The 14,281-nt window shown below is 40.2% G+C and overlaps 1 protein-coding gene across 3 annotated transcripts in view; it reads right to left on the reverse strand.

Annotated features, from left to right (window-relative positions):
- The window catches only part of LOC140734940 (leucine-rich repeat-containing G-protein coupled receptor 5-like), a 176,907-nt gene that overhangs the window by 10,079 nt on the left and 152,547 nt on the right, over positions 1-14,281 (reverse strand). For all 3 annotated transcript variants that reach the window (XM_073059664.1, XM_073059663.1, XM_073059662.1), the window contains 2 exons: positions 14,003-14,074; positions 96-167 (listed from right to left, as the gene is read on the reverse strand). In XM_073059664.1, coding sequence (XP_072915765.1) covers positions 96-167; positions 14,003-14,074 — 144 coding nt within the window. The remainder of the gene's footprint in view (positions 1-95; positions 168-14,002; positions 14,075-14,281) is intronic.

The following is a 14,281-nucleotide window of genomic DNA, read 5'->3' on the forward strand; positions in this document are numbered from 1 at the left end:
TATTAAGATAAAATTTGAGAAAACTGTTGCTATTACATATTTAAACATTTTTCTAAATATTTATATTTAGTCAAATCAGAGGAGCAGACACTTACAGTTTGATTAAGGACGGTAAAGAAATAAATGCTTCTTGGTGAATAAATGCAATCTTGTTCCAGCTGAGGTCACTAGAAGTGGACAGATAAACAAAGGTTATCAGTGAGGTGTGACAATCTCCGTGAATTTACGCTTAGTGCAATGCAGTGTTTATGCATTCTAACAGGGAATGTTTACACTACTTTTCATAAATCTGCTTTGGAGTAGAGAAAAAATGTCACCACACTACTCTTCTGGTGGGAAATAAAAATATAATTTTTTTCTGGTATTACACATGGTTGTGTTTACAGAAGTGAAACATGGCGAATGCTGGATTTAAACAAATCTTACTAAAACACCCAGGAGGGGTTAGATAGCCACTTTGAAAAGAGAAACAGTATAAACATTTTGAGTGGATGATCTTTGGATTAAGAGTCAGTGAGTAATCTGCTAAATCTGTTGGTTTTCCCGTCAGATTTCCCAGCTGGATTTACCATGGCTTTGGCTTGGGCCAACTGGCTCCTTCCAAGTCAGAAGTTTGCATGGATTCAACTGAGTGATTTTTCTTCTCATTTAAGAACACCAAAATCAGTTAACTGGCCTATTCATCATGGTTGCTCTGTGGGAAATTATGGTATGCAAAATGGTCAACATGACTACGCAAATCAGATTATATTGGACAACAAATTTTTTCAAAAGTGTTGCAACCCCAGAATTTTTTTTTGTTTATGATAGACTGCTTGAAGCTGAACACAAATATAAGTGTGGAGTGTGGAGAAACAAGAAATTAATTTTTACTGAATATAATGCATTTAATTGCATGACAGTGCTGATGCTTTGTAATTGCTCAACTAAGCTAAAAATGTTTTGTTGATGATTTCATTTGTACTCAGTGTCTGTGGCTTCTCGCTTAATTGTCCAACAATAATCAGCCAACACTGATGGATTCCAGTTGCCATTTCTCCGTGTTTGCAATGTCCTGGTGAAACCTTTCACCATGCTCGTCACTGACAGTGCCAAGATTTGCAGGGAAGAAGTCTAAATGGGAAAAGCAGAAAATGAATCTTTAGTGACATGTTGCATTTTATGGTTTTGTGTGCTTGGAGCATGTTGTCAACCAGCTGCACATAGTTTGGTGCTCTGTAGTTGCCAAGAAAATCTTCAACAACATCCTTAAATGCCTTCCATGCCATTTTCTCTGGTACCACTAGAAGTTCTTCAAATTGATTTGTGGATGAACAAAATTACCTTCCTTAATCTTGACATCAGTTAATCAGACTTGAATTATGAATTGAAATAACTTACATTGGTTATTTCAAAAAAATGGTGCATGATAGCAAAATTTCATGGTGATTTTCATGATCATCAGCCCGAAATCCATAAGATACACCCAAAAGTATTCCGGAAGCAAAACCTTTGTGGTCCTGTGTTGCATACTTGACAGTATTGGATAGTTCCAAAATATATGAGACCATGCTGTCTTCCTTAATATTCACCATCATCCTCATTTATTGTTTTTGAATTTTGATTTCAAATATCTGATCGCACAATTGAACTCATAACTTTTCAGATATTTATATTTGGGGACAGATGAGTCCTGGACTGGACGTACTGCTCACTTAAGGAAGGTGAAGCATTTCCACTAGCCTCTCCTTTCCAGGTGTAGTCATCGCCACAGGACCACTGCTTGGCTTGCCATGCAGGTGGTAACTCGTATATGGCCTCTCCTACACTACTGTGCCAATGGCAACGCCGTCACGTGGCATCCCTCTTCTTACCGAGTTTGCAACGTCATGGCACGACTGAGTGTCCAGTGGTATAATTGGGCAGGCACTCTGGGAGAAGGAGAATTTCTATTTGAAACCCAGGTAGAGGGACTCATTAGCTTTGCCAGACAGTCTGGCTAGGAGAAGGGAAACTCTGATACTCAACCTACAGCCTTGTGGTTGCCGCAGACATCGCAGGTCACTGTGCCATTGTGGAACGACCCCTGGTCTAAAGGGTGGAATCGATCTGCGTGCACCGATCCTCACTATAAACCTACGTGGTGCAGACGGGAAGAACAATCGCGCAGTCGCTGCTGAGGACCCTTCTTCCCTCCTGATCTTCACAAGCGAAGAACCAGCCATGACTATATAACCTATTTAAGTGGCATAATCTCTAGAAACAAGAAGCTACTCATTGATCACCTGGGTGCAGAGGTCAGGATCTATGTTCCCTCGAAGCTGTGCGCACACACACGTTTCTCAACTGGCACACAAAGGGAATTAATGTGCGCACAGAAGATTAGTAACCTAAAATAATGTAGTAATTAATAATTATACTTATTGAAAATAATCCTTTAGGTAAATATTTCTGTTAACTACTTAGTTGGTTTTTCAAATACCACAGTGCATGTCACTAATTAATGATTTCAAATTTTCCGTGCAAGAAAAAATTAAATCCAAACTCATTTCAAACTTTCATCAAATGGTGGCATTTGTACTTCAAAATGAACAGTTTTGCAACCTTGCACAGTCGATAGACATTGGGGGAACCTTTCTTGCGTCTAGTGCGGACTGTGAGCGAGGTTTTAGCCTAATGAATCAACTCAAAAACAAGCTGAGAAACCATTTAGGTGAATGTCATTTGGATATGTTAATGAGAATCAAAAGCTATCAATTGGATGGAAGTTCTATTCGTCTAGATAGAGTTTACAAAGAATGGGTAAATGCCAAAGACGGGAGAGAGAAAAAATAACTGAGTGACTTAAATATTTATGTTATTTTGTTGTTATTCTGTGCAGTTTTATGTCAAATATTTTGTAAACCTACATAAACTGTGCCATGTGTGCATTCAATGCACACATTCTTTTGTCACAGGAAAAGAATTTGCACAACGTAAGATTTTTGGGCATGCTGACAACTAAAAATTACAGGGAACATTAGTCAGGATGAATATTGCATTTAGTTTGTGTTTTTTAATTGTCTGTTATTTTGATGATTGTAGTAAGTGCAAGTAGTTTGTGATCATCTCAGCCAAGTAACCAGTCCGAGTCGAGAAGTTATTGCAACTGACTCAAGCAAGGGAACATGGAAACAGTTGTATCATTAGCCAGTGGCCACATGCCCACATAGGGATCAATGCGTTTTTAGAGAAAAAAAAAAATCTTGCGTGCTTTGTGCGAATGCAAACCCTACACAGAGCTTTTAACTTGGAAGATGTACAAAGGGATGTCAGGGTGCAGTAGAGAAAACCTTGCTACTTTTAAAACTGTGGTTTGATCTTGAAGTTGAAAAAAAATTCCCCACCCTCCTTCCAATCAGTGCCTTTTTACTGAATCCTGACAGCTGCCTTTCACAGTTAGCAGTAAATTTGGTGTAAAATCAGATCCACATTGATAGCTGAGCTGTGTTACCACTGCCAAATGGAAAGCACTAGTACTAATCATTCCAACTCTGTCAACTATAAACACTGCTGCTAAAGCCAATTGCCTATTATTATTTATGACTGGTAAGTTAGGGTTCAAATGTTCCCTGGGAATTTAATGCTTCAGGACATACACTTACTGCATAACTTCATGGACATTAACAATAAAAAAAAGTCCAGGAATAAATTCAATCCATGTCAATTCATAATGAAAAACTCTAAATAAGAGGTTCCCAACCTGGGGTCCACAGACCCCTTGCTTGATGGTATTGGTCCATGGCATAAAAAAGGGTGGGAATGCCTACTCTAGAAGTAAAAAAAAACAAAAATTATATTTTGGGCTTTTGACCTGATAAATTTGTTGTTTGTTAGTCCTCCCTGCTCATGAAATAAACTGACCACAGCATAGTTTACAACCTCTTGGGCTGCCTGTACATTCTCTGTGTGACCACGTGGCTTTCCTCTGGATGTCCCAGCTTCCTCCCCTGTGATCCAAAGACTGGTTGCAAGGTCCGTTGTCTAGGTTATTTGAAGGTGGATGGTGGGAGAATCACTGGGAATGTTGAGGATCGGATAGGTTGCAAGCAAGAAGAGACTTATCAGGCTAACATCAATATTGGAAATTTTTATCTATGAGGCAAGGTTAGACTGGCTGGGGTTGTTTCCTTTAGCACAAAAGAATTTGAGTGGAGACTTAATTGAGGTGCACTAAATTATGAGGGTCCTGGAGAGAGTCAATAGGAAGAACAGACTTCCATTAGTGAGTAAAAGGATCAAAGGATACAGATTCAAAGCAATTGGCAGACGGATCAGAAAGATGAGCTTTCTGTTTTCACGTCATCATATTTAACAGTTAGTTTTCATGGCTGGAGTCCCAAACTCACTGTGTAGAAGAGTGTTAGAGGGATAAAGCCTTCATCACATTTGCTTGTATGTGTACTGCAGAGCACTGGCCTGGAGGATTATGAACCTAACTGCTGGATTCGGGCTAGGTAGCTCATTTTTGATCTATACAAACACAATAGACCAAATGGCCTTTTCCGGTGGGTATAAATATTCTACAATCTATCTGCTTCTCACTTCTGCACCACCGTGTTGATTTCATGGACACAAACATTATCTTGGAAATGCTTAGTAGATCAGACAGCATCTGTAGAGAGAGAAACAGAGTTAACATTTCAGGTTAATGAGCTGTCTAGGAGAACTCTGTTTCTGTCTGTTCAGCTGTTGTCTAATGTGTGGAGTAATTCCAGGACTACCTGATTTTATTTCAGATTTCCAACATCCACAGCTTTTTGGTTTCCTAAGCTTTATGTTGTTTCTTCAAATGCTTCACCCAATCGGACTGCGAGTGGACACTGTGAGAAGAGTGGCAATGCAAGCTGAATGCGTGTTCTGAAACAGCATCCTTCAGATGGCACTCTGTCATCTCACCGGAAAGCAAGAGGTTAATGAAATGTGGCCTGGCTGGTAAGGAAGCCATCAGTGAGATACTGCCCAGTAAGCAATCAGTAGAAGTGAAACTCACCCAGTTAGAATCGGAGGGAAGATGAAGGGTTTAATTTTCACCAAGAAGATGACAGAAGCAAACTTGTCAGCACATCTAACAGGTAGTTTCAGGAGCACATAAAAAGTTGTAACCTTGATAATGCTATGAAAGTATAGAGCAGATGTCAGCATCAATGCAAAGAAAGTAATGCTCTGCTTTTGTAGTTCTGGTACATACATATTTTTTAATTTGAAATTTTAAATAAAGACATCTTGTTGTTTTGGTATCTGATGAGTATCTTTGGTCTTAGGAATCCACCCAGAATTGCATTGCCTCTGGAAGTGGTACCCTCTCCCTTTTGGGACATAGTTGAAGTTGCCGTGTGGCAAGTGGTTAAGGCGTTGGTCTAGTGATCTGAAGATCACTAGTTCGAGCCTCAGCTGAGGCAGCATGTTGTGTCCTTGAGCAAGACACTGGTGCCAAGTGGTATTGGCCCTTGCCCTTCCCTTGGACAACTTCGGTGGAGAGGGGAGACTTGCAGCATGGGCAACTGCCAGTCTCCCCTACAACCCTGCCCAGGCCTGCGCCCTGGAAACTTTCCAAGGCACAAATCCATGGTCTCTCGAGACTAACGGATGCCTATGCTATGTTATGAAGTTGGAAAGAAAAGACTGAACTCTGTTGCGCTGGATTCATGTGTCCTGTGATGTTACTTGTGTAAGGCGGTAGTTTTCACAGTAACCTCTGCTGCTGCCTGGCTCTCAAAGCTGTTTTTCTCTTACCTCCTGTTATTTCAAAGGCTTTGTGTGGATGGACTGCCATCTAAGGCTCTGCTGTCACTGGACACTGAGGGGCTTTGTCCAGTACAGCAGCCCTTCAGTCAGGAAAAGTGTTGAGTAACAGTGGTGGTAGTGTAGTGGCATCAGCATTCAGGGCAAATGGTCCTGAGTTCAAACCCAGCCAGGTCCCAACGGTGTCTGCACAGAAGAAAGTCGTGGCAATCTACTTCTGTATCTTGTCATGAAAACCCTGTGGACCCTATGGTCCATGAGGACACGAAGAGTCGAATTTAAAGTCTGAACAACAACAATAACAGTACTTCGTAAATAGAATGGACGGACTTGATGGCTTGGACACTTTTAATGTAAAGGAAGACATGAACTACCACTGTTGTATTTCCTGTAGATTTTGATAATTAAAGTTTATTTTGAAATGGGAAAAAACACGATTATTCACATTCATTGCTTACTTATTTATCATTTTTAAAATTTTTTGTATTTGCAAAGGTTGTTGTCTTTTGCACACTGGTTGAATGCCCAAGTTGGATAATCTTTCTTTGTTATAGTTATTATATTTATTGTATTTAATTACCTATATTTATAGATATATTGAGTATGCCTGCAAGAAAATGAATCTCAGGGTTTTATTTTGTGACATACATATACTTTGATAATAAATTTTCTTTGAACTTTCTCAGCTCTCTGTCAAAGGACTGCAGCTGTAGGGGAGGAGCATTCCAATTAGGATGGGCTTGCTGGGCAAAATTACTTCCTCTGTACCAAAATTATCCACAATTCCCCAAAATATTTTGGTGTAAACAAATGTCTGTTACACATTTGCATCAGGAACTCAAATATCTAGGTTTTAAGAAATAAATTTATGTAAACCAGGAACACCAAATGGAAACAAAATTGATGTCTCAGGTCAAAGATCCTTCATCTGTAACCTGAAACTGTTAATTCTGCTTCTCTTTCTGGTGATGCTGAGCGTTTTGACTGGTTCCATTTGACAGTGTTTTCATGTAAGATTTTCAGCATTGTCATTTTAGCTTGATTTTAATTTATAAACTTCAAAATGCTAATTAACCTGATTTAATTATATCGAATCCATTGATTTGATTTCATTTATCTGGGAATTGCCCAACATGTTGAAGGAAACACCCCAGTAAATATGTAGCCTAGGTGATGTTTTGCAGCAAGCACAGAATAGATGTCTTGGAAAATCTGAGTTTTTCCAATAGAATTTGAAACCAACTTCACTATGGAGTTGACAAGGAGGAGACCAATTAACCTACCAACCGGTATGTCTTTGGACTGTGGGAGGAAACTGGAGCACCCAGAGGAATCCCACCCAGTCACAGGGAAAACGTACAGACTCCTTACAGGCAGTGGCGGGAATTGAACCCATGTCACCTGTACTGTAAAGTGCTGTGCTAACCACTATGTTACCACACCACTTAATTTAAATAGAGAAGAAAATCAAATACTATCTGAAACATTTATGAACTTGGGCCTCTGCAGCTTTCTTATAGAACAGGCCACAGCAAAAAAAATCATTCAAGACTATCCTGTATTCGCACATGATTATTTTTAGGCAATGCTCAAATTTGAAGCAAGTATCCTAATTTTTACATTCAGGAGAGCAAAGGAAACCTTTCAGCAACTTGTAGGACATGCATGTAACTATAGAAATTCAGAGGTAACTGTCAGAGCTAACAAGACCAAATAATAGATTCAGTGTTAAAATCAGCGCAATGGCAAGGCAGTTGGGGAATTATCCACAGTCTCTGATCTAATAGCATCAGAAAAATTGGGAATAGGGCATTAAAGATAAGGTAGGTCCCCTCCTCCTTCTCTTTCTCCTACTGTCAAAAATCTTCTAACCAATAACTTCTTCTCCAGCACTTCACCTTTCCCACCCACCTGGCTTCGCCAATCACCTTTCAGCTATCCCCATCCCCTCCCCCCCCCCACCACCTTTTTATTCTAGCACCTTCCCCTTCCCTTCTCGGTCCTGAAGAAGGGTCTCAGTCTGAAATGTCGACTGTTTATTCATTTCCATAGAATACTGTCTGGCCCTTCCACAGCCTGACCTGCTGAGTTCCTCCAGCATTTTGTGTATGTTGCTTTGGATTTCCAGCATCTGCAGAATTTCTCATGTGTATTTAATATTGTGTTACGATATAATACTAATATCACATGGGTGTAGTGGTAAGGTATAAACATTTTGAAATGAGACCATCTGTCAGATTATATCAGCACTTAAAGTGAAAACTCATTATTTCCAAAACTATTATGTTTTTTTTATTCCCTTGGCACTCAATGGATGCTGAAAGAGATGCAGATAAAGATGTAGAATCACAATGCAGTGCTTTTTTAAAAAAAAAGCCCATCCAGACCTTTGAGTCAGAGTGTTTCTAAATCCAAAACAAATTGTTCCTGTCATCCATTCTTTCTCAGCAGCCCTGTAATACAAGTATTTATCCAGCTCATCTTCAACTCATTCTGTTGAATTGACATTCCATGCCCTCTAGGCCATACAATCCAAATCCCATTCATTTATTAGATAAACAATATTTTCTTTCTGGCATCTCTAACCTCCGGTAAATCACAAATCTCCTCCCTCTGGCTGCTCACCCTTCAGTCACTGGAAACAATTTCTCTCTATCTACACTTGTGCTGACTCTTTATTATTTGAAATGACTTGGGTGACACAGTAACCTCGTGCTAAGCACAATGCTTTGTAGTACAGGCGACCTGATTCTATTCCCACTGCTGCCTATATGCAGTTCTCACCGTGGCCGCGTGGGTTTCCTCCGGCTGCTGCTGTTTCCTTCCACAGTACAAGGACATACCAGCTGGTAGGTCATTGTAAATTGTCCCGTGATTGGGTTAGGATTAAATTGGGGCTTGCTGGGTGGCAGAAGGGCCTATTCCACATGTATCTCAATTTAAAAAAATCAAATCTCTATTTAAGTAATAACTCCAGTTCAATTTACTGTATCTAATGGTAACAATATCTTCCAAAACATTATTTTAGTATCTGTCTACTCTCCCCAAAGTTGTCACATCATTTCTTAAAGAGGAACCACACAGTATACAATAATCTGATGTTTAATTTGATTGGTTTTTTTTTATTTTTGGCGGTTCAGATGTGTTTTTCATGTTTCTGTCAGAATTTAACAAAACTGGGTATCCTTGCTTACTAAAAAAATTCAACCCTGCAGATGCTCATCTTTTGGTCTTTTCAAAATTCATGTCATGGTGAACAACTACAGATTAGTTTGGCTCATACTTTAACTGTTTCTTCAGCACAATCTTCAGTTACTTTTTATGATTGCAAACAATTTTGGTTTCTGCCTCAATTCCACTTCTACATTTCTGCCCTTTCTCGATGGTGTCATGCCAATGACCAGTCTGATCCCCACACAAATACACCTGGTCAGTGGAACAACTTGAAAGCCAGTTTCAGGTTTGTTAAAGTTAAATGAGCATCAATATAAATTCTGCTTGTTTGCATTTATTGCCAAGTTCAAGTTCTACAGGCAGAGAAAAGTAATCTGGGAAGGCTCTTGGAGATTTTATTTTTCATTTTTTATTGGCTAAAAGCCAGGGTATACTTGAATTTTCAGCTTTAAGTGGCAACGGCTCTCCATAAATAGCTGGAGTTTATGATCCACTTCACAGAGACACATGCTGGAAAGATTGGATGGCTGATCATCCAATCTTCCCATTAAAAGTGAGTTTACTGAATTAGTGTCACTGCAATTGCCAGAGTCATTTAGAACATCACAGAACGCAGAACGATGGCCTGAGGGCAACAATTTTACCGAATCGTTCCGGGAACTTCACTGAAATCTTAGATTTCAATTTAACAATAAAGTGTTTTGACTGTCAGAATATGGGTTTACTTTCCTTGGCTAAGTATCTTTATTAATATTTAATGGATCTTGTGTGTTAAGGATGAATTACACAGCAAGGAAAATATGGTTAGAGATCACACGCATCTCAGGAGACAACCCTATCCTTATGGGTCCCTTCTTAAGGCCATTTTGTATATTTTATCTTGTTTCTGTGCAAACTCACCAATCAAATGAAATGTGACCTGGGCACTATGAAGTAAAAGAGAACTTCTTTGTGGAGAAGCTTACATTTATATAGACCTGATGTCTTCAACACTGTCTGACTTCCCTACCAAACTGCTGAAATATTTCTGCTGCCTTGCTGTTGTTCACTCTTACCCTTGATGACCTACATGGACTCCTGGTCTGGTAAACCTCAGTTTTAGACTATAAGACCTTAAGGTATGAGAGTAGAATGAGGCCATTTGGCCCATTGAGTTTGCTCCACCGTTTCATCATTGCTGATCCACTTCCCTCTCAGCCCCAATCTCCTGCCTAGTGCATATCAAAATATGCTGGTCCATATCAAAATTTTCACTCTTGTCTTCTAGCCCCTCAATATCTCTTTAACCTCCAAGCCGTGAACTCCTCTAGTTCTGACACTGTCTCCATGCCCGGTGTTCACAACTCCACCATGAGTAGTTAATATCCTTAAGTGCATAGGCCTTGTCTCTGAAACTGCCTCCCCAACCTTCTCTCCCTGTTACCTTCCTTTCACCCTTTGGCATGCTACATCTTTGACCAAGATTTTGGTCATTGGTTTTGGCACTGCCTGGTGTCAGACTTTTATTGATAACATGCCTTGGGACACTTTGCCTCTCGAAATGTGCTGTATAACTGCACACTGCTCCTCTTATAATGCTCCTTTAATTAAAATAATCCAAACTATTTTCTGTTGATAAGTTGCCTCACCTGCTGAGTATTTCTAAATGGTTTTGTTAATATAGTGGGAATGGACTCATACTCGGAGCGGAAACAACCCCTTCAGCCCGTTGTGTTGGCTAAATAATGTGTTTCTCTTTTGAATAATTTCTTAGGAGTGGTGGGGTGTAGATAATCTCTATCAAAAGAGATGTAAGGCTAGCCTGCAGATCACCCTTGGGCAAGGTGTAGCACCTGCTTAGGGTCATGTGAAGCCATGCAGCAGGTGGTGGATGGTCATATGAGCAGTTTGTACACATCACAAGTCCTAGTTATACGACCACTGATGCCAGGCAGACAATCTCTGAAGAGTATCGATAATAGCTGGGGTCACCTGTCTTGTAAAGATGCTGACCAGAAGTAGGCAACTGTAGAAAAATTTGCCAAGAACAATTACGGTCATGAATGGAGAAAAGAACAAGAAGAGCTTATAAGCAGATTAATGACAGATGGAAGACCATGATCACCCACATCTTACAAAACAACACATAGTGATGATGATGAATCTATGACTACACTATTTTAATTTTACGGTTCTGGAGTGGATTTATTTATTTATTGAGATACATTGTGGAATAGGACCTTCTAGACCTTCGAGCCACGCCGCCCAGCAATCCCCCGATTTAATCCAAGTCTAATCATGGGACAATTTACAATGAACAATTAACCTACCAACCCGTACGTCTTTGGACTGTGGGAGGAAACCCACGTGGTCACGGGGAGAACGTACAAACTCCTTACAGGCGGAGGCAGGAATTGAGCCTGGGTCGCTGGTACTGTAAAGCATTCTGCTAACCACTTTGTTACTGTGCCCCCCCCCCCGATTTCTGATTGCTGGAGGTGGATCACTGTCTGAGAATATGAGATGGTGGGGTTGGATAGTACTGCTAATTGAGGGGACAGGGGTCCAGAAACATCAAGCAATTGAGCCCAGCAATCTTTGTCCTGCCTCTAAACTATGCTTGCACAACACCCTCCAAATTACTTCCATCTCTGACTGAAAACTCACTCACAAACCCCAAACCCATTCACTTCCTTTTCCTCTTCTCTGATAACAGCACCAGTCAATTTGTTAAGCATAGTGCAGGATTCATCAGCTTGTTTTGTTAAAAGATAAATCAAATTCCTGCATTCTTATACTTACATTCATAATTTAGCAACATTCTAAACCACAACACATTTGTGTATTTAATAGTTCAGTAATATTTGAGAAATTTTGTGTGTATATATATTGATTGATTAAGCCTTCTTGTTAATTAAATAATTCATTATGGGTTACATGTGAGTTGCATACGTCATCACACTACCATGTGAAAGGTGTGCCTCGCTTAAAGTGAACTCAAAGTTAGGCTCACATTTCCTCTTGCCTAACTGAAGTCAATTATCTTTCTTTCGTCTTCTTGATGTTCTTGGTGGTTTTTTTTTAATAGGTTGTGTTTCCTGAACAACCTCTCTCTCTATGGGCAGATTTGTTACTGTTTTGTGATTAGGCCAATCCCAGTTGTGTCGTCTGCAAATCTGATGATTGACTTTGTACAATGAGTAGGAGTGCAGCCATAGGTGAAGAGAGAGAAGAAAAGTGGGCTCAGTGCACACCCATGTGGGGCAGGCAGTTGGAACATTATGTCCAGTTTTGGTCACCCTGCTCTAGGAAAGGGGCCATTGAGCTGGAAGGAGTGCAGAGGAGACCTATGAGGATGTTCCTGCTACTCAAGGGACTGAATTGTGGAGAGGTTTGACAGCTTGGATTAGATATAGGAAAATAAGAAGTGGTCTTAGAGGTGTATAAAATCATGAGGGGCATACTGTAGATAGGTTGAACGTGCAGTCTTTTTCCAGGGTTGGGGAAACCAAGAACTGGATGGGGCATAGGTTTAATGTGAGAGGGAGAGTTTTAACAGGAATCTAAAGGGAAACTCTTTCACCCAGTATATGGTAAAAGCGGCCAGACAAAGTGCTTGAGCCAGGTACATTAACAACATTTAAAAGGTTCTTGGACAGTTACATGGATATGAACATCTTAGAGCAGGGGTTCCCAACCTTATTTATACCATGGACCCCTACCATTAACCGAGGGGTCTGTGGACCCCAGGTTGGGAACCCCTCTGGTAAGAGGGATCTCGGCCAAAAGTGGGCAAATGGGAATAACTTAGATGGAAATCTTGTTTAGCATCAGCTAGATGGGCCAAAGGTCCTGTTTCCATGCTATATGACTCTATAACCACTATGATACTATACAAAATTTTGTATGTGTATTTCTGAAAATGTGAAGCATTTAATGCCAAACTGAGAGAAATAAATTGGTCTGGTCATGTTATAAACAGCTTTGCCTACTAGAGGATTAAAGTTTCTCAGGATCTTCAAAACCAATGATCTCAATTTAAGGACTCTTTATCTTGTTATTTCATGTTCTTGTTATTTATTGCTATTTATTTATATTTGCATTTGCACAGTTTGTTCCCTTCTGCACTCTGGTTGATCTTTCATTGATCCTGTTATAGTTACCATTCTACAGATTTGCTGAGTGTGCCCACAAAAAATGAATTTCAGGTTTTATGTGGTGACATGTGTACTTTTATAATAAAATCTACTTTGAACTTCGATCATCAGGAGTATTTCACACAGTTCTGGTTGCCTCACTATAGGAAGGATATTGAGGGTTTGGAGAGGGTGCAGAAGAGCTTACCAGGATACTGCCTGGTTTAGAGGGCATGTGCTATCACAAGAGGCTGTATAAACCTCTCGAGTTTTCTCTGGAGCAGTGGTGGCTGAGCGGAGATCTGTTAGAGGCTTATAAGATTATGAGAGGCGTAGATGGAGTAGGCAGGGAGTATCTGTTTCCCAAGGTAGAAATGCCTAATACCAGAGGACATGCATTGAATGTGAGAGGGGGTAGGTTCAAGGGGGATGTGAGGGGTAAATTTTTTACTCAGAGAGTGGTGGATGCCTGGAATGCGCTGCCTGGTGTGGTGATAGAGGCAAACACATCAGAGGTTTTTAAGAGATGATTAGATAGGTACATGGATGTGACGAAGAGGGAGGGATATAGATATTGTGTAGGTAGGAGGGATTAGTGTTTGGGTGTCTTTGATTTGCTTTTTAGCTGGTTCAGCACAACATTGTGGGCTGAAGGGACTGTTCCTGGACTGTACTATGTTCTGTGTTTGAAATATACGGTGAGCTGAATTACTGTTATACTGTACACTCTGCACAGAGCCAGGCCTTTTAGCTCACCACATCAATGCTGCCCATCAAATACCCATCTACAGCATATTGATCACATTTACTGACACCCGCCTTCTGCACCTTGCTGATTCACTGCTTGATGGGAACACATATTTTTTTCTTACTGAACTCCAAACTGAACCTCTTTTGATTCAAGGCATTAACAAGAAATTCATTGGAGAACTGAACCAGGGAATACTCACAGTGATCTCAGGGCGGTGAGTTGTCGGAAAGTATCCTGCTGGATTTCATTAAGCTTGTTGTGATGCAGGTCACTGAAAATGGAAACAGTTTGAGAAATAAATTTTAAAGATCAGACTCCAATTGTTGGAGAAATTTTGCTTGTTTAATGGGAAAGATTGCCAGACAGAAACTTCTGCACAGACTGTCTTTTCCTTGCATGAACCTTTAGTTTACTGCAAATAACCTCATGTTTATTGTAAAGAGGCATAAACTGGTTCACGAAAATTCTTCAAGGATTG

The sequence above is a fragment of the Hemitrygon akajei genome, chromosome 10 (assembly GCF_048418815.1).
Source record: "Hemitrygon akajei chromosome 10, sHemAka1.3, whole genome shotgun sequence".
NCBI classification, from domain to species: domain Eukaryota; kingdom Metazoa; phylum Chordata; class Chondrichthyes; order Myliobatiformes; family Dasyatidae; genus Hemitrygon; species Hemitrygon akajei.